The 27,495-nt window shown below is 38.4% G+C and overlaps 1 protein-coding gene across 1 annotated transcript in view; it reads right to left on the bottom strand.

The window, feature by feature from the left end:
* The window catches only part of LOC136860589 (methylthioribose-1-phosphate isomerase), a 67,496-nt gene that overhangs the window by 26,702 nt on the left and 13,299 nt on the right, over positions 1 to 27,495 (bottom strand). Inside the window, exon 3 of the mRNA XM_067138766.2 lies at positions 18,678 to 18,886. Coding sequence (XP_066994867.1) covers positions 18,678 to 18,886 — 209 coding nt within the window. The remainder of the gene's footprint in view (positions 1 to 18,677; positions 18,887 to 27,495) is intronic.

Genomic DNA, 27,495 nt, shown 5'->3' with positions numbered 1-27,495 from the left:
ACCAGATTTAGAAAAAGCATTAGACTTATTTAGAGATTTAGAGTTGTGTAAGATATCAAGATTTCTATTGTTAGTTCTAAAAGAAATTTTCATGTTATGTTTTTTAAAAATATTAGTTATTTTATAAGCATCCTGAGTGAAAGTGAAGGTGGAAAAAGCAGTTGGTTTTATTGTGTCTTTAGATAAAGTGGTTTTTGGACGGTGTTTGAATTTGTTGATGATGCGGTTAATGAAGGAGTTGTTAAAGCCATTAAATTTAGCAATGTTGCGGATGGTGTTTAATTCATTATTTAAATCTTTTTTGGACATAGGGGTGTTGAAGGCACGAAAAATTAAGCTGTTATAAGTAGCACGTTTATGAGCTTGGGGGTGCGAAGAATCTTGTCTTATTGTAGTTGCTGTTTGGGTTGGTTTTCTGAAAATTTTGTAAGATAAAGAGGAAGGATGTCTAGTAATAGTTAGGTCTAGAAAATTAAGAGTTTGGTTGTGTTCTGATTCGAGGGTGAATTTAATGTTAGAGTCTAAGTTGTTGAGATGAAGAAGTGTAGAGGCTGCGTTGGTTGATTCCTCATTTAATATTACTAATGTGTCGTCGACATATCTCGCCCAAAAGAGGATGTTGGAGAAATTATTATTATTAATTTTAGTGTTTTCTAAGAAGTCGAGGTAAATTTTAGCAAGAATGCCAGAAGCTGGTGAGCCCATAGCTAAGCCATCTTGTTGATAAATGGTGTTGTCAAAGGTAAAATAATTATTGTTGAGAACTAATTTTAAAATAGACATGAAGTCTTGAATTTCAAGTTTACTTAGGTTACTGAATTTGTTTAGGTTGTTGTTTATAATGGGGAATAATTTTGAAATTGGAATACTAGGGTACATGTTCACAATGTCAAAAGAATGGAGAGAAAAATTTGGTTGGATTTCAAAATTCTTTAATTTGTTGATTAGATCAGAAGTGTTTTGGATAGATTTGTTGGATAAAAATCGATAATTTTTTAGTAAAAATGTTTGGATAAATTTAGAAGTGTTGTATAGGGGACTGGGTCTGTAATTGATTATTGGACGGATGGGAATGTTAGTTTTGTGAATTTTAGGGAGTGCTTTGGCAGTGGGTAGTCCTGGGTTCATGTTTATTAATTTAGTTTTTTCTTGATCTGTGAGGAGAAAGGAAACGTTTTTTAAAGTATGTTTGAGTAGGCGTTGGATTTTTGTGGTTGGGTCTTTTTTTACTATAGAAAAAGAAGGGTCACTGAAAAAGTTTTTGGTTTTATCTAAGTAGTCAGTTTTATCCATTATGACAGTAGTGTTGCCTTTATCAGATTTGGTGATAATGAGATTATTGTCATTGATTTTCTTTTTAAGATCTGAAATGATTTTATTATATTTAATTAAATTATTAATATTATTATTATTATTATTATTATTATTATTATTATTATTATTAAGAGAAGTGTTTTTGTTATTGTTAATGAAGACTTTTTCAAGTTTCCTTTTTACTTCATATCTGATTTCATCTTGTACATCTGTTGGCATTTTGTTAATGGCTATTTCAGATTCAATAATTAAATTGGTGGCTACATTGAAAGTGTTGAGATTGGGCCAATTGTGTTTGAAGCCCTTTGAAAGAATTGAGTTTTCAGCATCACTCAGTTGTTTTAGATAGATTTACGATGGGAGGATGGAATTGTTCAATAGTTTTGGAGGGTGTGTTACGGTTCTTAAACTGGAATTTATGTGAAGAAGAGTTGTTCTTAAGAATTTTGAGTTTTTTCTCTAGGGTTTGTTGTTTGATTGACAGTACATGAAATAAATTATTGTCTACTTGAGTTAGGAAGAGGTTCCATTGTGCACTCGGGAGAAGATTAGCAATTTCTAGATGTGTTTCGTATAATCTGTTGTTTAAAAATGATTTTTTCTTGTATAAGAAACGAATTTCGTTTTTTAACCAAATTTTGTTGGTTATTCTTTGGGTTTTTAACATGTGAGGAGAAGAAATGTTTTTTCTGGTACAACTTTGAAGAAATTTGGGGGTAACATTGTAGGATATGCATTGTTTCAGGAAGTCGATGTCTTTTCCTAATTTAGCGATCTCGATCTTAAGGCCCATGTAAGAGAAGGCTTTTTGTTTTCCAAGAACTTAGCAAGAGCACAAGTTCTCATTCAATTATACTGATTTGCGTCGTATATTTTTTATATACGTACTTAACTTCCCGCAACCGAGACAAATATTGGACCTTCAAGACATTCTCCACTCTACTTTGGCGTTCGAGACCGCAGCGCATGACCTTGAATGTGCCGCGCTGATCACCGGGAACTGGCGGTTTGCTTCTACAAATCTATTCGTCTGCGACTTCAAGTTTATTTAAAATCTTCATATATTATTTGATAGTGTTGTGACTTTGTGCCTGGCAGAGTGTGAAACTGACCCATTTCTCCAATATTCATAAACATTGTGTGATTTCGCCTACTTGTTTTTACGGCTGACGATGACCTGGACTAGGGTCGAAACCGGTCCCATTTAAATAAGAATGTAATTACTACATTTCTTTCTTTTATGTATTGAATTGGTTGAACTTCAATTATTTAATTTTTAATGTTTTCAGAGTGCACGTGCACAGTTTCCGTTTCTTCCAACATAAAGAGAACCTGCAGCACTGGTTCAACATGGCATCTGTAGTGGTGTACGTCATAAGCAGTGGGTCGTCACTGAATTTCTCACTGCGGAGCAAGATACGGTTGGAAACACTAACAAAATTTTATTTGCAGTTTATGGAGCATCAGCAGTCGACAAAAGTATGGTTAGTTGCAGGGCACATAGGGTGAGGCCACCTGAAAGCAGTTCAGCAGAGCTCCAAGATTTGCAGTGGACAGGGAGGCCACCCACGGCTGTCACACCTGACAAGATGCACAGGCTGATTCGCTCATTCGCGAGAACCAACATGTAACGACTTGGCAGTTGCCGCATGAGCTGTCTATCAGCAAAGGAAGGATGGGTGTAATCATCAGTGATCTTGATTACGCAAAAAATGTTCGTGATGGGTTCCGCAGTCTTACGGTGGAACACAAAACTCTCAGAAATTTCTTCTGAGTTGCTGCAATGTTTTGAAGCTGAGGGGAACGCCTTCTTGTAACGGACTGTGACAGGTGATGAAACCTGGGTTCACCATCTTGAGCCCAAAACAAAACGGCAATCGATGGAATGGCGCCATCCTGACTCTCCACAGAAAAAATTCAAAGCAACTGCTTCTGCTGTGTTTTGGTACTGTGATGGTGCCTTACTCATTGATGTGATGCCGAGAGGCACTACCATTAATTCTGAGGCATATGTGAATACATTAACCAAACTTGAGAAGCGCTTCCAGTGACTTGGACGCCATAACAACCCAGGTGATTGTTTGCTTCAACATGATATCATCGCATGCCCTCACACAAGTTTGAGGACGTTGGAACACATCACAAAACAGGGTTGGATAATGTTACTCCATCGACTCTATAGCCCCGACCTAGCTCCCGCAGACTTTCACTTGTTTGGGCCATTGAAGAATGCCATTCGTGGGAGACATTTTGAGGATGACGAAGAGGTGATTTGCACAGTGAAGAAATGGCTTCGTGAACCGGACAAGGAGTGGTACCGCCAGGACATACACGCTCGTGTCTCGCTGGAGGAAGGCCATAGAACAGGAAGGAAATTATGTGGCAAAATAGGGAGGCTACAAGAAACATCATTCTTTCTTGTGTATAAGTTTCACTGTGTTCAATAATTGTTATAAAAAAAAAAAAAAAAAAAAAATGTGGTGCATTAGTTCCTGAGCTCCCCTTGTAAGACAAGGCTTCACTATCCTAACTTCGTAGAAACTTCTATGAGATGGTGTTGTAAATACAATGTTAAGTTAATAGTAAGCCATTGTAAAACTCAATCAATTGTAAAACATAGCATTGCACTCAGCCTTTCTGCAGGCACCTGCTTGAAGTAACTCGTACTAATTTTTGTTGTATTTCAACAAAATACAAAAATTTAGCACATGAAACAGATTAAAGCATGTTAAAATCAAATAAATCACACTTGTTTTTGACTGATTTTGAATGAAAGGAAATTGTTGCCTTCAATACTTTGAATTTGACATGTATGTGTCTTGCTTATACCATATCATTTGTTAAGAAAGAAACTATATTCTCCAGTGTCAACTTATTAAATGTAATTAAAAACTTTCTAATCTGTCAGATACACAACCATTTCAAATGCAAATTAAAACACTAAGCACACCTGTAAAAATCACATTATATAATATAATATTTATGTATTATATTACTAGCAATTGAACCCGTGCTTCACTACAGTATTCCAGATTGTATACGGATATCGAAGTAAATTACTGTACATGAAGTTAATAATAATTTTTAAATTGCATGTAAATGGGTGTTATCCGAGAAAAAGCATAGGGAGGTCCGCAGACGTTTCCAATGTAAAGTGCGAGTTGTGATGATAACGACAGGTGCACTTGTCTACCACAATTCATTATGTTTTAGAAACGTTGAATAGGGTGAAATTTGTGTAAGATTTTCACACAGTGCATTACTTTTCAGATACTTATGCGACAGCTTCAAACATAGAATTTGGCTCACATATGGCTACTGGGTGGGCCAATATTCATGTAGAATTTGATGGTCCCATCTTTCCCATACGTGAATCAAACCATCTACGTGTACAAAGTGCAAAATTTAGGTAAATCCAGAAATAGAGAAAAATTTAATGTATAAGGGATAGAGATACAACAAAAGGTCATAGGACCGAAGTTGTAGATCACTCCAAATTGAACCGAGATTGTGCCATCCGTTTTGTGATACGACTTACCGTTTAGCCACTAAATACATCGAAAGGAAGGACTGCACCATCATAAAAATTGCCTCCATATTTCGATATTTTTCGGGGGTAAAAAATAAAATGTTTATACATCTCGTAAATTTTCCGTCAGTTACATGCTAAAAGCTATAATTTTGCAAAATTTCAATTTTCTAACTTGTCTGGGAGATTGTGCTGCGATCTTGATATCGGGGAGTGGGTAAAAAATCAGAACTTTAAGGAAACTTTTAAGCCCATAAAACCTGTAGGTTCTGGATAAATATCACCGACTGTGTTCTTATGCAGGTTTGAAACTCCCAGCATGTACCCCTGAGAGAATTATGAGAATTTGAGATTTTTCTAGGGATCCTGAAGTCATCAGGTTGTCTGGTACCAAGTTTTAAATTTCTAAGATGCCTAGAATGGTCTCACTAATTAACGTCTGGAACTTACACACGTCCATTATCTCGGTCATTTCTGACAATTTATTTTTTCACCCTTTCTCACCCCTTATGCCAAAGGGGGCTGAAGTTAGACTTTAAACATCCGGAATGTTACTATTCATCTCAGCGACCCGGAAAACTATGGATTCGGGAGTATATTCGATTACTGTTATATCTCAATCCCCCTTCCCCACCCTAAAGTTGGCTAAACTTTGAGTTAAAAAAATCGGAATGTTACTATTCATCTCAGTGACCCCGAAAAGTATGGATTCGACACTACTGTCGATGATTTGTATATCTCAGTCCCCTTGCCGCTCCCCCACCCTTAAGGGTTCCTGGGGTGTTTTATCCCCATGTGGTTTGTCTCCTGGTACTAAAAATTCGGAGTGTCACTATTCACCTCAGCGACTATGTATTCGACACTATTACCGTATTTCACGGCATAATCGTCACACTTTTTATACCAAAATTTTCGAAAAAAATTGTAGGGTGCGACCATTATACGATGAATATTTAATACCAGTATTTGTATTACTCAAAAAATGTATTTATAACTAAATTGTATTTGATACAAATTTAAGATGCACGTAATACTCGCGTTTATACATCAAAATAATTAAAATAGTCTAAAACAAAATTCATAATTTTTCGCAACAATTCGGCGAACGTTTTTCCAACCTGAAAATAAAAATGAACGTATGAAGTTAATTTGTCATTAATTTGAGTATTAAAGTTAAAATATTACACTTGCAAAAAATTATCGCTTTGTTGTGAAATGCGGACTTACCGGTACGCAATTTATTCCAAATCTTCGGTGTCGCTATCGCAGGTTTCGCTATCTGATGCGCCGTCCTCACCTCTGTTAATACCAGTATCAGATTCTTTGTCTCCCTGCCACACTGCGTCATCTTCGGAACCGTCTAGTGCATATTCTTAGGCATCGTTTTCCCCTTGAAAATGATGTAAGGCGGCAACTTTCTCCCGTCAGCTGTAATGGCTAGCATTGCCGTGCATCGCATCTTCTCACTACCGCTAGTTTTCATTAATACACTCCGTGATCCTTTTAGCGCAATAGTGCTGTTGCGAGGCATATCAAAAAAGACTGGAGTCTGATCGGCATTACCGATTTGAGAAAGCAAGTACGAAGTTTCCTTGCGCAAACGTATGACAAATCGGTGAAAATTTACAATCTTGTCCGTGTAATCAGCAGGCAACTTTTGGCTTAGTGTTGTTCTCCTTCGCACTGACAGATTGTGTCGTCGCATGGACCCCTTAATCCACCCACGAGTCGCCTTAAACTGAGTTACCGGTATGTTGTGTTTGCGCGCTACCTCCTGTCCCTTAATTTGTAACATTTCATATGATACACTGCAGCCATTGTTACGTATTTCACTGACGTACCTAAACACTTCTTCGTCAATTATAGGAAACTTCTCTGTTTTAGGACTTCTAAACGCGCGTCTAGAAGGGTTTGTGCTTTTTAGCTTGTTTTTTTACTTTCCGCCAGTCACGCACCAACTTTTCACTCACAGAAAATTTTCTTTCTGTAGCTCTGTTCCCGTGCTGTTCAACGAAGGCAATTACGCTTAGCTTGAAGCCCGCAGAATAGTTTCTATATTTACCCATAATCGCTTATAAATGCTTCACACGTTAATGTTTTGCGATATAAATGACTTTCCGTAATTGTTCACTATTAAAACAAATTATTTCTGCAAACACCCAAAACACAAATTAAAAACTTAAATTCTCACGCACACATGTCTACAGTAATCACGTAAATCTGAAACAAATAAATGCATCTGTGATCTGTCCATTCCAGAGCAGCCAATACTGTTAGGCAGCAAGGAAGCATGCAACAATTTATCAGTTTAGCTCGTTGGTTGCGACACACTACTGCGCATGCGCAAAGCTCGCAAACCGGAGCTCTAGCTAGCGCGGTGTAGATCTACTGTATAGTTGACTGTCTTCCGAGACGTCAGTAACAAACATTCATTTTTTTCAATTTCTTTTAAACATACGGCAATTAGGTTAATATTTCTTCCCAGTTATTGATGATTTTACATTACATTACTGACGAGTTTATAAAATAAAACTTTAATAGCATTGGATAATAATTATCTTGACTGCTTGGATAAAAGTTTTCATCCCATGCCCGGACACTTATGACGTAATAGTAAGATAAGAGTTTAGCGATGACAACTGAGACATCGTAAATAATTCGGCTGAATAATTCCGTGGAAATCTACGTTATCGTCTTGGATTTCACTTCGTGCGCAATAACACAGGAGCCAGCCCCATGGAGCCTTACACGGAGGCCTCGGGTTCAATTCACGGCCGGGTCAGGGAATTTTACCTGTATCTGAGGGCTGGTTCGAGGTCCATTCAACCTACCTAGCCGGTATTTCCTGGCGACGTTGCCGATAAGCGATAACTTACAGCCTTACGTATTTCAAATGGGAACTCATAATATGTAGGTGGTAAATAAATAGTACACTGTCTCGCGACCACGTTGTCAAACTGCCGATAGCCTACCGGTAAGCATAATATGTAGGTGGTGAATAAATAGTACACTGTCTCGCGACCACGTTGTCAAACTGCCGATAGTCTACCGGTAAGCCATGCGTCGTACATATACCGGTATTATTTATTTATACGTTGTGCAACATGTCGCAAACGTGACTGTGTTGCCAAATTGCCCATAAACCATACACGTATTTAAATTGCGCATTCATGTGCAACTTACGTTGCAGTTCCATTTACCTTTTAACCAGATTAGTGAACAAAATTTGGACGTGCGACGATTATGTAATTAAAGGTTTAAAGTCCGATTTTTGTATTGAAAATAAAGGATGCGACGATTACGCGGTGGCGACGATTATGCCGTGAAATACGGTATTTCTATACATCATTATTATTTCTATATATCACTCTCCCATCGCTCCCCACCACAAAGGGGGCTGAACTTGGACTTTAAAAAATTCCGGAGTATCATTGTTCATCTCAGCCACCCCGAAAAGTATGGATTCGACACTATTTTCAATGATTTTTATATCTTAGCCCCCTCGCCCCCCCCCCCCCCTGCCCCTAAGGGTTCCTGGGCTGTCTTACCCTCACGTGGTTTGTCTCCTGATACTAAAAATCCGGAGTGTACAATTCACCTCGGCAACCCCAAAAACTATGTATTCGACACTATTTTCATTTAATTTTATATATCACTCCCCCTCGCCTCCACCCCAAAGGGGGTTGAAATTGAACTTTTAAAAAAATCCGGAGTGTCACTATTCATCTCAGCGACCCCAAAAAGTATGGATTCGACAGTATTTTCGTTAATTTGTTTGTTTATCTGACCCCCCTCGCCCCCCCCCCCCGCTCCTAAGGGTTCCTGGGCTTTCTTACCCCCACGTTGTTTGTCTCCTGATACTAAAAATCCAGAGTAAACAATTCACTTCGGTGACCCCCGAAAACTATGTATTCGACATTATTTTCGTTTAATTTTATATATCACTCCCCCCTCGCCCCCCATGAGAAAGGGAGCTGAACTTTGACATTTGAAAAATGGGGAGTGTCACTGTTCATCTCAGCGACCCCGAAAACTGTGGATTCGGCACTTTTTTCGATTACTTTTATACCTTGCCCCCCTGACCCCCCACCCCTAAGGGAGCTACAGATGGCTTACCCCCACAGTGCTCGTCTCCAGATACTAAGTCATAAGTGTACCAAGTTTGGATGAAATTGCTCCAGTGGTTTAGGAGGAGATGTGTCATTTACACACACACATATATGCATACATTATTTTTATACATAGTAAGAAGAAGATGATTATGCTTGCTTTATTATTACATGGAGAAATTTTATTTTGAACACTGCAGACATCTAAACTTAAACTGTATAACCGAAGAAATTATTCGAATCTGAGGAATGAATATTATTTCGCTCGCGGCATGCCCAATCATGAGAATGGCTTCAATAATACAGTATTAGTCATCAGTTTCAGAGTCGTGTTCATTGCAGAGGGCAGGATTCTTATTCTTAAGAAGGATAATTGGTGCCACAATCGTACGCTCTAAGATGTTCGAGGGTACTCCAGGTAACTCCAAGTCTTTCGAAGCTCTGCCGTGTAGTCTATAGACTTGTATGTAGAAAATCGGGTAATTCTTGTAAAAGTTGCTTGTTGATAGAAATGAATGACATGATATATGATAGCAAGAATGAAGAGGATGAAACCCGGCGCAGGCACATATGCCACTCCTCTCGAATACCTCAAGACTTAACGTCCCGATCCGACGGACGAATCATCAACACCGTCATATGCCCTCCCACCATATAAGACCAAAAACAGCTTCCTACGTCCTGGACGTAAAATGACTCCTTGAATATTGTGTTTTCTACCTATCTTATGTACGTTGCCTAGCAACAGCGACTCTATGCATTTAATCTTGGTGACAGCACGTTAGATTGTCATATCCCAATGCACGTTTTCCGATGGTTTTTCGTTCATAACTCACCAACGAAAGCGAAAATGAAAATTCCGGCTTCGAGGTGCATTCGGACCCCTTTCCATCTACCTATGTTCAAAATTTCAGATCTCTACGTGCTGTAGATTTTGCTGGGCATCGCGCACAGACACACAAACATTTCCTTTTAGAATATTATAGATAATATACAATACTTATATATGATTTTTACTGATATGCTTATTTGGTATCAATTTGCATTTGAAATTGTTGTGTCTGACAGACTGCAAAGTTTTTAATTGCATATACCATATCACATAACTTTATAAAGAACTTGACTGTCATATGCATAACTACTCTCAACAATACATAATTATCCAACCAAGTGTAAGAGAGGACCATGAGTCCTAACTCTGCCACTACTAAAGCTAAATTAAATAAGTAAATAAATAGGCTCAGAAACTCCCAACTTCAGGTAATAAAATCTACAATATTAAAGTCTCTTCAAAACATGTTGCCCCCTTTGAAAGGAGTTCTATCAACTAAATATTGTAATCTTGTACCTAATGTAAAAATACTTAATTAGGCTCACCATACATACTAATTTAAAGCTCTACATACACAGATTTTTTTATTTAAAAGAAAGAAATATTGAAACTATATCTTCGATACAAATATCACAAAGTTAAGGAGATCACAGGAAATCTTTAATTCAGTTCTCCCTTTTCAATGGGAAGAGGGCATATCATCTTGATGCTTCGGGCAAAAGTTCCACTAGCTGACCGAACGGTGACAAACCTCAACTCACCACCACCTCCTGGGTGAACTTTAACTATCCTACCCATAGGTCACTCTATAGAGGTGGGATGTTTTCCTCAATAGCACCGAAGAATCAACATCAATACGTTGATCTGTATTATGCTACTTGATGCATTTTTGCAATTCCTGCAGGTATTCTCGCTGCTATCTCTGCCACAACCGCTGCTGGATTTTCTGCACATGCTGCCAATGTGACAAGTGGTTATCAGTTTCTCTGAACACATCCCTTTGCACAGGTTGCATGATCGAGTCATTTAGAAGAAAATGTGCACGTATTAGGACTTCGAAATCAATTGGATCATTCGGCAAATGAGTAAGGAGGCGTGGATTTAGTACAGTCTCAACAGAATTGTGTAGGTTTCCTCTAAAGTTAGCATGCGTCCCCGTGTTTGAGTTAGCAAATATCTTTTCGTCATCTGTACAGCCGCTTCCTACAATCCTCCAATGTGGGGTGACCAGGGAGGAATGAAACTCCATTCTATCTGCTGTTGAGCGAGTGAAGAGGTAATGCTCGATGACCCCATATCCGAAAAGGACTGGATATCTTGTAGTGCATAAGCTGCTCCAATAAAATTCTTCTCATTATCAGAGAAAAGCTGCTTGCACAAACCTCTTCTCACTGTAAACGTTGCAGTGCAGCTAAGAAAGCTTTGATCATTAGCTCTGAGACTACTCGATAAATGCCACTCCTGTGGCAACAAAGAGCCGAACAACTAACCTGACCATTTCTTTTGGTAAATCTGCCATGAGTACCTCTGGAAATGTAGGATGGTAGCAAAAGCACTTCAGACACCTCTTGACAATCTTTTCTGTTCTTCTGCTGCTGACAAGCTAATATTGTTGTTGGGTTCCATGTAGCAGTTGCTCTGGGGGACAATGCCTCAGACAACAATATTCACTTACCATGATAATCTTAGTGATGTGATTATTTGCTGGCAGAAGTGCAGGATGTGTCTGTTTTGATGTAAGCTCCAAAAAATTAAGTCTTCCTCCAACCTTAATAAGTCCATCACTATCCAGAAATGGACTGATGACTTTAGATAACTCTTCTTCAGGAGGTCTTGATTATTAATTAAGCAATTTAGTACTTGAGGGAATATTTCTGTGTCCACCTGACTACTTGTTTCTTTGCTTTACAAGTTTCTTTTATTTCTAGTGAACCTTTCTTTTCTTTCTGGTGGTTTGAGTTTGCAGTTATAAATGAATAATTGACAGTATGCTACTATACCACATAACTTCAGGAATTATGAAAATTTATTGAGTAGAATGCTGGTTGATGTTGCCATCAACATAACTGCTGTGATCTCCAGCTCTGGTAGTTCTGTTTCAAATTCCTCTGAATGCTCTGGTTGTTGATGTGTGCAGAACCCAGAAGACCCACTCTATCAATTTGTCTTCCAGTTCTGCTGAAGCGATTCCCCTTGAAAGTAGATTAGATGGATTTTCAGTCGTAGAAACATGAATCCAGGTAGTTGTATCAGTGGCCTCTTGAATCTTTGCGATCCTGTTTTCCACAAATGTCTTCAGCAGCTGTGGCTCAGTGTTGATCCATCACAAAACAATTGAACTGTCACCCCATAATCTGATCTGACCAATTTTTTTCTTTCAAAGCGTTCACTATTGTTTCGATGAGTTGTGCGAGAAAAAAAGGCTGCTCCCAATTAAGATCTTGGCAACAACATTGATTTTAAAGGAGCTACTTTCGTCTTGGTACAAAGCAAATTGGTAAAATAACGGCATAAATGCAGGCTCCAAAAGCCTTCTTTGAAGCATTACTGAATCCAGACAAATCAAAAGAATCAGAGCAAATTTCTTATGATTCTGATGTTTTCCAGACATATAATACTCGTTCCAATCTGAAGGTGCTCTGGGGAAAATGTCTGATATTAATCCAATCCGTTTACCCGTAAGTGTTGCATCTACAACTTCCCTTTGATCAGTATTGGACCCACGAGTCTTAGCGAATCAAAAATTTGTGCGATTTTGGAGGCAACTTCTCTTTTGGATCTTGGCGAGTGCTTTGCCAGCTCAACTCGAAACTTAAGGCAATCTTGTGCTGACTCCCAAAGGAGTCGAGTCTTACTAGTTTCACCTTTGTCTAATAACATTAAAGCTCCTTGGTCACCTTTACTCTCCAATTCCTGTAAGATCCGTTTACTGTTGGACCTCCATTTTCATACAAAAATAATCGCAAATAGCCTTTCTTGCTGCCGGAAATTAATTTTCATGAAGAGTAGCCAATTCATTTAGACATCTCATGGCATGGCAATGTGCTGATATTCCGTATGTTACTGTGTGTTCAACCGATAAATCCTCACAGTGGCTGAAGGATCCTCCTTCTACAAAATCTGCTGTAATGCTCGACCTTCAGGGTGGATGAGGATTTGTTGAAACCTCTTTTCCACCTCTAATGTCATGACATACTTACGACTGCAACATCTAAGTACAATATGACAAAGATCTTGCTGTAAGTTACGTCCTGTCATGAGCTTGTCATTGAACAACGTCCCAAACGATGTCTTCACTAAGGCATCAAATACCACTCTGACCTTTGTGGTGTCACTATCTGGACGTATCACTGTTTGATGGGTTATTAAGTATGAATTTGGTCCATCTTGATTTTGGTTTGTTTCAATCAAGCTCATATACCCTAGTGTTTTATATTCATCAATGAAATCTGGGTAAGCAGTCTTGAGTTCTGGTTATCTGCTTAATATCTTACTAATGATTAGGGGCCTCATTTCTTGGTGAAATAAAACTGTTGATTTCAGTGTTAAAACTGACACTATTTCGGTAGGTATTTCGTGAAATAAATTGTTATACTGATCAATGTTTCCTGCGAAATCTTCTTTTTAGTAGCATATGTGGTAAATGTAACTAATTTTGTGATAAGGGGTTTTAAAGTAAACTCTTGTAATGTATCATTGTTATTAAATCTTAGAAAACCAAATATGCAAATTGTTATAGAAACAAATATATAAATCACTGATACTTCAAAATGAAGTTAGGTGATCTGCCCTGTGACATACATTTATAGATAACCTACATTTTTAGACTTTGAATTACTTGTCTCCAAAGTACAAACTAAGCATGGTTTCAACATTATCAGGATGCAGAGTTGTGCGACAGCCAGAAAGTGTCTTTGTCTAAGCAGAGAAGCTCCTCTCACTGCTTGCGAACAATTGGATGCAAATTCACTGTGGTCTTTTATAAAACCTCCTAAAACTTTGCTAACATTGTCTTCTTTCACTTCCTCAACCAGATGTGCTTTCATTGCATTTTTCAAAATCATATAGCCCTGGAAGATGTTCATGTATATGCTCTTTTTCCCCGGTCGTGGATGAGTAGCTCAGAAGGTTAAGGCGCTGGCTTTCTGACCCCAATTTGGCAGGTTTGATCCTGGCTCAGTCCGGTGGTATTTGAAGAAGTTCAAATACGTCAGCCTCTTGTCACCAGTTTACTGGCACGTAAAAGAACTCCTGCGGGACAACATTCCGGTATCTCGGCGTCTCCGGAAAAAGTAAAAGTGGTTAGTGGGTTGTAAAAACAATAACATTATTACTAATCAAACAGGCGATTTATTTACAATAGGCCTACAAATACCACCATATTTTACAGTAAAGACAGTATTATTTATGTTTCCTTTCATATTTATTCTCTTCCTCATGCCAGGATTATCCTATTTTTCTAGAGAAATGTTGGCTTGCATGAATGCTTTTTTGGTGTCTATTACAAATTGCGCTCTATAATTTTTCAACACCTTTACGATCTGTAAAATATCACAGTTGTTATTTGCCGCTTAGAATTAAGTTCATTTGCTTCATTCTGATTCTCTGCAGTGTACATCGCACGTTTCCACTTTACGAAAATTACGGCACACTACTGACACATTAGAATATCTCTTGCAGCATCAAACACATCGAACCCCTCACTGTTGTATTCCTCGGCCCTCAAATAACCTGTTGCGACTTCAATTTTCGGCATTTTTATACTTAAATGTTGGACATTTGCTGATAAATGTTCATAAGTAACGAACTCTTCATTGCACACTGCTGTCTCTACGACCGGTCTTGTACCTTGTTATGACCACAACGCTATTTGCATTAATCGATATCAGATATTGATTTTTATCGATTGCCTTAGAGATCGCGAAATTGAATATACGTGCTTTCAATACACAGTGTGTGTACATTTGTGTGGAGAATATACAGCACTATCAAGCGAGAAGGAAACTACGATAGTCAAGTTCTCAGAAGCATTTAAACGTTTATTGAAGTGCTCTTCCAGTGCAATTTCGCATTTTCCGCACCAAGTGGGGTATATTTCGTGATTATTTGCGCAATTCGTACAATAAATCAGATTTTGTTATATTTTGCGAGTTCATTTTGCTAAAATACGGTATTTTTAGTACCTGGGAAGTCATATATAGACAATAAAGATATAAAAAAACTCGTGCATATCGTTATTACCAAATATATAGCCCCTACTAATGATTCTAGTCTGTTTAGTGCGTGTTTTCTTGATTCTCTGAAGCCTTAGGATGAACCCACCTCTTGAATCACTCAAATTGGTGTCCGTGAACAGTCTTTCATATTCTTTCTTCTGATGTGTAATGCTGAATTTCTGGAATTGCATCTTGTTTCCAAAACTTTTCCATCTGATCTGCTAACTGTTGACTGCTAATTTTCATGCATGCAGTTTTTGATCTTTGTTTATTCTTGAAAACTTCACTGCCTATAATCCCACATAATGGGAATCGCTTTCGGCAATAAAGTTCCTATCACTGCTTAAATCATCCGAATATAACAGCATATCAAAATCATTCAGCCTTAAACTTGGCTCAGGCAGTGAAAGTAAAAGGTGATGCAAGCACATACAGGAAATAATGAAAAAAATGTATAATTATGTTTTAGGATATACAGCAAACACATGAAATACCAATACTCAAAACTGACAAGATCAAATTAACATATTCGTATGCCAAACAAAAGTAGATCCATGCAATAACAACTCTGAACCCCCACAACATTCACAGTCAACAATTTAATTTGTAAAAAATTAAAATATTTTATTAAGACTGGTGGATCTTATGTGTAAACTGAAAAGTAATAATTTTAAGTTACCATCACGTTCACCTGTTGCCATTAGCAGCTACACACATGATAAAACCTCCAAAATATGGCAGAGCCGACGTATAGGCAGTGTGAGAGTTTTCCCCATAACCTCTCTAACAATAGAGCAGAGCGCCGAGTGCACTAGGGTTTAGGAATTGGAATTATTAAGCATTATGAATTTTTATGAGACTGTTTTGTAATTATTATATACCGTATTATTTATAATTAAATACTTTTATTTATACTGTGTAAATCTTGTGTGAAGTGTTGTGTAACAGAGTTGCAATCACTGTTATGCTACATGTAATGGAATATTTTAAGGTGTACTTTGTTAATTTTGAGTGAATTTCTATGCAATTGATTGTACTTATGATACATTACTTGTAAGTAAACGTTAATGTTCATATTTTGCTCCGTTTCTTCTTTCTAAATAAGCATTTGACCAATGGGAGTGACCGAGTCCCACTTACAGTACATTCACAGGTCAGGGACTCCTTGGATACGACTTGGCGACATTCACAAAGGCTTAAAGACTGAACACAAAGACATAATAGTACGCAATGAAGATACAGTAGAACCTTGATAACTCGAAATCGGTTAATTCAAAATCTCGCCTAATTCGAAGCAGCTCTCATTCCCGGAAACATGAGGTACGGTTTTGCGTGTTATTTAAATAGTTTAATTCGAAATACGGATAATTCGTAATTCAAAAAACAATGTCGGTCCCGTTACTGAAATTCAGACTTTTAATTCAAAACTGCCTTTACATTTTGAAAAAAAAAAAATAGTAATTTACAGAGAATTTTTCTCCGCGTCATGAAAGAACGCGTCTTCTGGAACATGCAAGGGTAACTTGGCACACTTTCACTCACTTCAGCGTGTCTACAGTGTGCTTCATATCTGCTAAGTTTAAGTGTAATCTCTGCGTTTTAAGGAACGCCACAATATCACATAGCAGGTAGTGTGCTGAGAGGTAGAAATCGTGAACATTGGCGATGACGACAGTTGGCGAAAAAGTGTGGCTTATAGCCTATAATCAACTCGTACGTACCAAACAATATTGTCAAATGATGATGAAACTGCATTGTTTGCTTCTTTTATTTTTTAAATGCTGAGGCCAAACGGACTTAAGGATTTAAAGGAGAGAATTGCCAGCTGGGAAATGTGCTGTACTGTGTTGCTATGCAGTGCACACGGAAGCGAGAGACTTCCTTCACCCGTCATAGCAAAGTTCGAAAAGCCACGATGTTTTATGGGTGTCGGGCACTTTCCATGCAAGTACAAGGCATCTAAAAATGCGAACAGTACAGTAATCTAAAAGATAAAGCATTTGCACAGGGGAGCCAGCATAATTTTTCCTCGTCTTTGAATCGTGGTTTCCTTCCTTTTGTTGCGTGAGGTTATGTTTGCCACTGTTTTATCCAAGTGCATTGCCATTGATGCTTTCACGGCCCGTACTTATAGACATGATACTGTATACGCTTTTGGGCTTATGCCATGTCAAAAAAATAAGGTGAAATCTTGACGTTTCACAGAGAACTGTGCTCTGCTTCATCAGAAGAAAATCTCGACTGTCGACGAGAAAGGCTTCTTAATGGCAGAGCACAGTTCTCTGTGAAACAAAGAATTTCACCTTATTTTCTTGACACGGCATAAGCCCAAAAGCCTATTCAGTATCATGTCTATAAATGCACCTTGTTGGATACATTTCTGAAATAGTGCTTTCCATGACATTTGAAAATTTTAAACTGAGAATCAAGGCGATTACATGCATTAATGGGTCTTAGAAGTGCCATGGCGGGAAATCGTACAAGTGTCACTGTACTGTTGTAATGTGGATGGAAGCAAGATACTTACTCCCCTCGTCATAGTAAAGTTTGATAAGCCGCGATGTTTTAAGGGCATCGGGTACTTTCCGTGCAAGCACAAGGCATCTAAAATGCATAAAGTACAGTAATCCAATGAATAAAGCACTTGCATAGGGGAGCTAGTATAGATTTCCCCTCGTTTTTGAGTGATGTTTTCTTTCTTTGATTTCATTGCATGAGGTTATGTTTGCCGGTGAGTTATCCAAGTGCATTATTTGAATACTGTAAATGCACCTTGTTGGATAATTTTGGAAATAGCTTTTTATCATGGCTTTTGAGAGGTTTAAATTGTGAATCAAGGTTACAATTAACGGGTCTTAGAATATATTGTGGCGCCGCAAGGATTGGCACTTCCGAATTGTGTGTTGGCGGTCAATTCGAAGTCCGATTTTTGTGTCCCAACGACTTTGAATTAACGAGGTGGTACTGTATATGCATCTTCCAGATAGAAAGGCTCTCTGGCTGTAATGAGGGAAAAGAGGGTAGCTTCCTATGGGGGAAGATGCAACAATACTGGGCAAAGATCAAAGCCCAACAGTTAAACAAGTGTGTTCCCAAGTAGGCCTGTTTGAAGAACTTTCTTTAAAACATGTAACCTCTTGCTTTGATATACTGTAAGTTTCTTGTAATATTTTGTTTTCATGCTATTCATTTGTTGTATTTTTGTTATGAAATAAACTTTCCTCAGTTTTTCCCAGTTATTTCTGAGGTCTCTGGAGCAATCCAGGCTCATTTTGGTTCTGGCCAGGGTTTAAGCCCTTCCTGACACCACGTGATTGCCGAGATGAAAGCCTCGACCCAGAATCAACTGGGTTTCAAACTTCCGCCTTCCACGCGGGAAGCCGGCAGTTAAGCCACTGAGCTAATCACCTCCCCCTGTTAAGAATGTTTGTTTTAATTTGATTTTGTTGCTATACTACTGTAAGCAAGCATTACCACCAGATAACTCCCAATTGCAATATATTTGTTAACAACATGCCAATCATTTTAATTTTTTTAAATGACAAAGTATCCTTCGTGAAAAGGAAAAGACTCACCTGATGTTGTTTGTTAATAATGCTATATTTTTCAGACTCAGGTGTGTTAATAATGTATAAACTATAGTAAAACCTTGTGTATTTCTTGAAGTCGTCACCCACCCAGTCGGCCCAAGCTGTGCAGACTGCGAATCACGCCCAACGCAGTGCCGATGCCACACGTAGCGAGTGAACCTGTGTTACAGTGGGTCAGCAGTCTCAACATGCCGTCAGCCTGACAGTGGGTCAACAGAACTTTAGCGCCTGCATTACTCAGTGCTTCATTATCAGCAAGATCCTTCTGTAACATGGCTTCAATTGCTTCCACGAACCTGCACAGGCCAGTAACAACATGAATCACACACAAGTTTCAACAATTTACTATTAAAAGCTTGTTACTATTGACCAGTACAAGAGAAAATCCAACAATATCTATAGATACCGAAGTTTTTGTATATTAATATGAATATATCACAAGTGAATAATTATCATGATCCTACATCAACAGGGAGGGAGGGAGAAAGGAAGGAAGGAAGGAAGGAACTGCAAATTGAGTCCAGACAATGTCAATCCTCACACATTTTTAAACATACAATTTGAATTTCCTTTACCAGTAATTATGCTAAAACTCCTATACTCAATATAGGCTGTGCATGGTTGGAATGTGAAGTGACATTTTTTAAAAGTCAGATTTATGTATTCAAAAACTGTTTAATACTTAACCCCTTAAGTGGGTTTGTAGCCTGAAGGTATCAGCTATCACATGTGTATTGGGTTTGACGCCTTTAGGCATTCTTGTAATTCTAAATGTATTCTTACATTGGTTTAGTCCCCTATAGGCGCCTGACTATACTTAATAACTTCTGTAATCCACTAGCGTATTTTAAAACTCACTCACTTTATACTAGATGTGATTATTGCTGTCCTATTCATTTATATTCTGTCTCACACCAGCTGTGAACTTCGCACCTAGTCAGCAGTCTTGTGTTGCCTCGTGCGGTCCACACCAATTTTTCGTATTTTGTATTTTTCACTCCTGAATTCCTACTAGAGCCTATGTCACTTATTTAAATGAATCAAGTGAAGTATATTTTTCTGTCGAGTATTTACATTGCCGCAAGCTACTGTACACAATGCAAAAGTGGACGATGCGCTGAATAATTACCCACTGGCTAGCTGACGTTATGAAACTATTATCCAGTTAAGGGGTTAAATCAGACTTTTTACCAATTATCTTTCTACCATAAATTAAAATTTAATCCGTGTGCTGAGTCCTCGATGCTTGTATTTTTATATTATTATATTTGTGTATGAAAACTGAAAGTACATATTAAGTCCTAAGACTAATAATTCTGCTAATTACGGCTTTCATGGCCACTGATTGAAGAATCACAGCAATAGAACCAATTTTTTGTGTTACTGGCCGTGTGTGCATGCAACATTTCGCCGTGCCAGTCTACCTGATGAGCCCAAATGGCACGCACAGCATAATAACCCAAAGTTTGATTCCACTGCTGTGATTTCTGGATCTGTGGCCGTGAATGCCTTAACTGCAATTGTACCTCTATGGAGAGTACAATTTTTTTCATAACTGAGAATCACTCTTCCTTTAGCAGGTTAGCAATCCTTATTAGCTAACTCAGCAGGACTGTTTTTTTTTTTTTTTGCTAGTTGCTTTACGTCGCACCGACACAGATAGGTCTTATGGCGATGATGGGACAGGGAAGGGCTAGGAGTGAGAAAGAAGTGGCCGTGGCCTTAAGGTACAACCCCAGCATTTGCCTGGTGTGAAAATGGGAAACCACGGAAAACCATCTTCAGGGCTGCCGACAGTGGAGTTCGAACCAACTATCTCCCGAATACTGGATACTGGCCGCACAGCAGGACTGTATAGACAGGTCTGCCACTGCCCAGAACCTTGGAAAGACATACCAGTCCAACCCCAAAAGGCAAGTCCCCAGCCAAGCGCTGCACAAACACACACATACCCGGAATAATAATCCAAAAGCTTGACTTTGTTCTATAGCGGTGATTTTTCAATCTGTAGCCATGAAAGCCTTTACTGGCATTGGACTTCCATACACCCGACAAAATTTATTAACAGAAAATCATTACTCCTTTAGCAGGTTAATCCCTACTTGCTAACTTGGCAGGACAGTGTAGAAAGCAAGCCCCCAAAAAGTACAGACCAATCAACCTACTAGACAGAGTAGGGAAAGTCATGGAACGATTACTATATCGATGTCTAATCAACAACACCACTCTTAACGAATCACTTCTCCCACAACAATTTGGATTCCGAAAGGGACACTACTGTCCAGCAACTCATCAGAATGGTCAACAACACAACTAAGACATTAAACACCAAAAGAGGACGAGGCATCTTATTTCTTGATGTTGCACAGGCATTCGATAGAGTATGGTACAAAGGTCTACTCTACAAACTTCATCAGAAAGGCCTACAACAAATATACTGGAACCTGATGGCAAACTATTTAACAAATAGACAGTCCTATGTGGAAATCTCAGGAGAGAAGTCAGGTATTAAAACAGTGAGTGCTGGTGTAACCCAAAGATCCATCATTGGGTCATACCCATACCTGCTCAGACATCCCAACTACGCAAAACAGAGCTAATGTTATACGCAGATATACCGGTAGCAGAATCTTTTCAATCAGACATTGTAATAAGAGACGTACAGGATGCCACTGCACACCTTGAAGTATGGTGTCGCATGTGGAGGATCAAAATTAACCCAACTAAATCAACTGCAGTCTATTACACCATAAGATATGAAAGGAAGTTACAACCAACCACCACTTTTACGAGGAAGAAATGCGCACAAGAATCTTTGAAAACATAGAGGACTCAAATAAAACTAGTGCCAATTCTCTTGCCAAAACAACCAGCCTTCTCGATGCCCTGCATCTTCTAGCCATGTCATGGGATAATGTCTCAGCACACACAATAAGGAACTATTTCCGATATGGGGGATTTTTAAGACAGTTACCAGAAGTAGACGAGGATGTTGAACTTTGTCCAAGAGGCTTAACGGAAGATGAATTTCAGGAATGGATGAACATTGATGAGGGCATAATTACTGATGCAAAACAGACAAAGACTACATATGTGAGGCAGTTACCTCTGCAGAATTAGATACGAGAGGTGAAAAACATGGAGCAGAAGATAGCGATGTTTCCCGAACACCAACGAATGCTGAAATGTGACATGCGCTAGATATTAATGGATTTTGAGAGACAACCAGAAGCAAACAACAGTTAGAGACTATTTTACATAGCTGAAAACAGTTACCGGTATTGCAGTGCTGTGTACCGGTACCTGTTTCATTGTAGTGCATGTAGGCTACGAGTAAATACAGTAGGCTACCTATTCATTTTTATTTTTCGGCTACTGTTATCAATTGGTTAATGTTATCACATCTTCGCCCCAGAGTGATTATAATAAGTGGCGTCCACTGTGTATATATATACACACACACACATACTGGAATTTAACACATTACCCTATAACCACTGTACAGAGATGTAAATATATATGTACAGCTACAACCTACCCCTATTCGCCCAAACTTTAAATACTGCATGCCCTGCCGAAACCCACACACAACCTCTTAACTACTAGTATTCTTACACATGTAAACAACTTGAATGTACCAAACTAAACCAACTGTCCACGCTCTAAGAGCCACAAATCAAATTGAGATTAGATTGATGAATGCTTACTTGATATTTAAAAATTAGCATATACAGTAAAATTGTAATATTTTCCACCCACAACCAGAATATGAACAGTATTGAACTAGTGAATTATCATATGTAATACATCAATACAAAAAATGTAAAAGTAACATTGAAATGAAGCTAAAGAACTCACAAAGAAAATGAGAATGTAAAAATTAACATTAAAAGAAGAAACTCTTGTAAATACTAAACTCTTGTAAATACTCACAATGTTTTAATGTATATAATGTCTTCCTTTTCAGCTTAAACATACAACCTGTGACAAAGTTTGGTGAATGAAGTCAGAACGGTCGATCTGGCAACACTGGTGACAACGCTGCACCTGCGTAGCAGCAGGTTTTGACCACCTGCTCCCAACGTTATTCAGTTGAGCATCGTGTGTGTGCCGTGTACGACCGGTTTGACACAGTGCATGTTTAGTGCGTTGGTTCTAAACTGTGAACAGGAACATGGACGACCAAAAGATCAATGTACAGTTTTAAGCTTGGCAAGACACCGAAAGAAACGCATGCGATGCCAGAATGTGCTTATGAAGATCAAGCACTGTTCTTGAAGTTGTGTACGAGTGGTTCGCCCGTTTTCGAGGAGACCGGGAATGTGTTTCTGACAAACCCCGCAGCAGAAGACCGGGGACCATCGTCAGTGACAAAAACATTGAGAAGGTGAGGACATTAATCACGAACGTCTGGCGATTAACTGTGCTCATGATAGCAGATGAGCTGCAGATTAACCGTGAATCCGTGCGACAAATCGTTATCCAGAAGTTAGGGAAGATGAAAACGTGTTCTCATCTTGTGCCACATCACTTGACTGACAATCAGAAGCAGGCAAGTTTATAGGCTGCACAGGATTTTGTAGAAACGGCGAACGCGACACCAAATTTCTTGAACTGTATTGTCACCGAGGATGAAACCTGGTGTCTCAGGTACGACCTTGAAACGAAATGACAAAGCATGGAATGACGTTCTCCAAGATCCCCTTGTCGGGAAAAGGTCAGAGCCAAAAAGTCACGCATCAAAACGATGCTCATCACCTTTTTCGATAGCCAAGACATTATCCACAAGAAATTTCTACCTGAGGGAACGACGTTGAATGCTGCATGGTACATTGAAATTTTAACCCATTTCATGAAACGTCTACACAGGGTACGACCCCAGTACGCACAACAAGGTTCAGGGTTTGTCCATGACAACGCTCACCCACACACAGCCAATATCGTCAAACAGTTCATGGCAAAAAAGGGGGTGGTGCAACTTGAACATCCCCCATACTCGCCAGATCTCAATCCGCCAGACTTCTTCCTGTTCCCGCAACTTGAACATCCCCCATACTCGTCAGATCTCAATCCGCCAGACTTCTTCCTGTTCCCGCAACTCAAACTCGCTTTGAAAGGAAAGAGATTTGACGATATTCCTGACATCCAACGAAATGTGACGAGGCTTTTGAACACCATCCCAAAGGAAGCCTTCTTGCAAAGTTTCCAGGACGTGTGCATAGTTATGGGAGGGGACTATTTCGAAGGGCAGCAAGGTCACTGTCATGCATTGGTCACCTATGTTGATAGTACATGATTATTCACCAAACTTTGTCACAGGTTGTATATATATTGTAAATAAAACATGTACGTAAACTTTGAATAAATTAACGCAAAATAACAGGGTGAAATCTCTGTGGGTGCGATGCGGGTTGCGCACTGGGTGATCCCTTGTTGCAACGAACCTCCACGCCAGACTATCACAAAAAATCTAGAAAACGTGACACACCAATCTTATATAAAAATAAACTCCAAATTTAAAAAAAAAATCTATGGCCAAAGAGGACCCCTCTGTTGGACTGGTGGCCCACTCCACACAGGAAGAAGTCAAATGCTAAGCAGCATCTTGGAAAGATATACCAGTCCAACTGGTGAGCCTCAATGGCACACACTGGGTGAAACACTGCATACATACACCCTAATAACCCAAAAACTTTTTTCTGTTGCTATTAGTTTTACTAATAATTTTATTTATATCAAACAGTGATAAGAACAATAGTGTATACAAATACTTCACATAAGATTGCGATTCAAAATTAAATGGCACTACTGATAATGAGATCATTTAATTAAAAATTAAAATAGTAGTGCCATAATTACAGCTAAGCAGGCAGATATGTGATAATTGAAAAAAGGCTTTACATAATAAAACTTGTTTTAACGTAACACAGGCAAGAAACAATATAATACACACTGCAAATCGCACACTAGTTGACTTTAAAATCATGTTTGTGGCCTTTTTAACTTATTGCAAAAAGTCTTAAGAAAATGTTTTGTCATAACAGGGATCGGAACTCCTGGTCTTCAAAATAGAAATAGACTCCAGAGATTCATTGGATGTGGATGATGTAAACTGTTCTATTTTTCTTCACAAGGCTGAAAACACATTCACATTCTGCATTGCTATGGGGTATGGTGAGTATAGAGAGCATTACTCTAGAAATTTGGTTATACTTGAGTCCATCTGCTCCACAAATTCTTGATATCTGTGCCCAACTGGAATCACTCACAGCAACTTGATTTGCAACCAAAGTGTCATCTACCTGAAGAGTTGTAAACTGCCTCTGAAGCTCACTCACCACCTCATCTGCAGTTTCATTCTCTTCCTTGCATAACATGACAGGAAACTTCTCCAAGAAAAAAACGAATGGAAGAAAACTGTGCATCATCAATTTTGTCAGATCATCTTTGAGTGGAAACTTGTTGATGATGTAGTCACAGGCAGTAAAAAAGTAGTTTCTCACTGATGAAAAGAAAAGAGATTTATCTGTATCCTGGAGATCATTCACTATGTTCGAAGTCTGAATGCCAATAACTAACTCGTCATCACTTCTTTGATTTTGATTAAAGCTGTACTCAACTTCAAGCAATAACGAGCTTTTGACAATTTTGGGCTTAACAAACTTGGTGAACAACTGCTTTAGCAAATCCATTTGACGTTCTAAGAAAAAACTTGTGGGAAAGAAGTCTGAAAGGCAGCAGTGGATTTGTCAAATACAGGAATAGTCACATGAAAAAGTGCAAAAGGCCTTGTTTTTGAGGATAGGAATATAAACAATTTTTCCTCATGTGTTGTAGCAAAGTCTTGCTTTTTACGATGGGTTTGTCACATTAGGAAGAATATGCTATTCTTTTGTGGGCATGTGTAGTAGCAGAATCAAAAATTCTCTCCTTCTGATACTCTTTGGATCTACTTTGTTCAACTCTAGGTATTCTGAAAGATGTCAAGCTTGTGGAAATGTTTTGGGTACATAATATTACTTCCTCCTTGAAGAAAGAAGGAAGCAGATCCCACTGTTCCAGTAGTCTGTCCAAACATCTACCTATAGATAAACGCCTATTACATACATGCTTCAGAATTTTCTTTGCCTCTTTATTGTGCAAGTTCTGAAATTTCTGAAGGCGTTCTTTCCTTTCGACACTCTTCTCTAAGAAATTATATATAACAACAAGGATTTCATCCACTTTAAGTCGTAATCTTCCAGCACCCTTTTCAGCTGCTAGATTAATCAGGTGGCAAATGCAACCTATGACGGCAATACCTGGTTGAACTTCCTTCAGAACTGCTGAATAATTTTGTATCACTGCTTCCATCCGTTGCCAAAGAAAATGGTCCGTTCTGAAGGCAGTTAACAACTTCACATGATGCATTTTTTGCCAATTTTATTTACAATGCATGACGTTTTCAAGCGACCTGTATTTCTTTGCAACGTCTGATGTGGGAAACATCATCTTAAAGCACCAGCATGATCAGTCGCACTTCAGGGCACATTGTGTTCCACCAATTAAGTCACTGTCAACGTTTCCAGATTTGGGAAAAAAAGGTGTTGATTTTCTTGTTATCTTCCTTTGATTTAACCTATCTTAAGTGTTTACCACAATTCACATGATTACTTAAATCGTTTCTTCCACCATGTGCAATATTAATATTACATCCACATACCATGCAGAAGGCAAATTTTTCTCCTTTTCTTGATTTTAGTATGCACGCAAAATCAACAGAAAATGATTCTTTAAATGTCCGGAAGTACTGTTTCTTGTTGGATTTATTCATGATAATCTACAATAGGAATATAGGGTATAAAAATGTCCGAGAACAAATGTCTCTATATCCATTGAAACATCAAAAGGAACTTGGCTCACTGAACGTCACATAAAATTATAACACACACTCAAGGCAGTCAAACACTTCATTAAAACATGTCAAAGCACACAAAGTCTTAGACCATTAAATGAACACGACGCCAACCTTGTGAACAAAGAATATGCACATAGTAAAAAACATACACACACATGGAATGAATGCAATTCTTCTTCTTCTTTATAATTTAAAGGGCTTCGCTAATAGCGGTATAACCAGTCACTGAAATGAGTGCAATTAGTCCAACGAATACAGGGAAACATCATCTTAAAGCACCAGCATGATCAGTCGCACTTCAGGGCACATTGTGTTCCACCAATTAAGTCACTGTCAACGTTTCCAGATTTGGCAAAAAAAGGTGTTGATTTTCTTGTTATCTTCCTTTGATTTAACCTATCTTAAGTGTTTACCACAATTCACATGATTACTTAAATCGTTTCTTCCACCATGTGCAATATTAATATTACATCCACATACCATGCAGAAGGCAAATTTTTCTCCTTTTCTTGATTTTAGTATGCACGCAAAATCAACAGAAAATGATTCTTTAAATGTCCGGAAGTACTGTTTCTTGTTGGATTTATTCATGATAATCTACAATAGGAATATAGGGTATGAAAATGTCCGAGAACAAATGTCTCTATATCCATTGAAACATCAAAAGGAACTTGGCTCACTGAACGTCACATAAAATTATAACAAACACTCAAGGCAGTCAAACACTTCATTAAAACATGTCAAAGCACACAAAGTCTTAGACCATTAAATGAACACGACGCCAACCTCGTGAACAAAGAATATGCACATAGTAAAAAACATACACACACATGGAATGAATGCAATTCTTCTTCTTCTTTATAATTTAATGGGCTTCGCTAATAGCGGTATAACCAGTCACTGAAATGAGTGCAATTAGTCCAACGAATACAGGAAACTGAAGCACAAAGTTATAACACAAAAACACGAACACTTCACTAAAATATGTCATACCCTTCAAAGGCCAAA

This window comes from Anabrus simplex, chromosome 1 (genome assembly GCF_040414725.1).
Source record: "Anabrus simplex isolate iqAnaSimp1 chromosome 1, ASM4041472v1, whole genome shotgun sequence".
NCBI classification, from domain to species: domain Eukaryota; kingdom Metazoa; phylum Arthropoda; class Insecta; order Orthoptera; family Tettigoniidae; genus Anabrus; species Anabrus simplex.
This window is presented reverse-complemented; position numbering and strand designations above follow the sequence as displayed.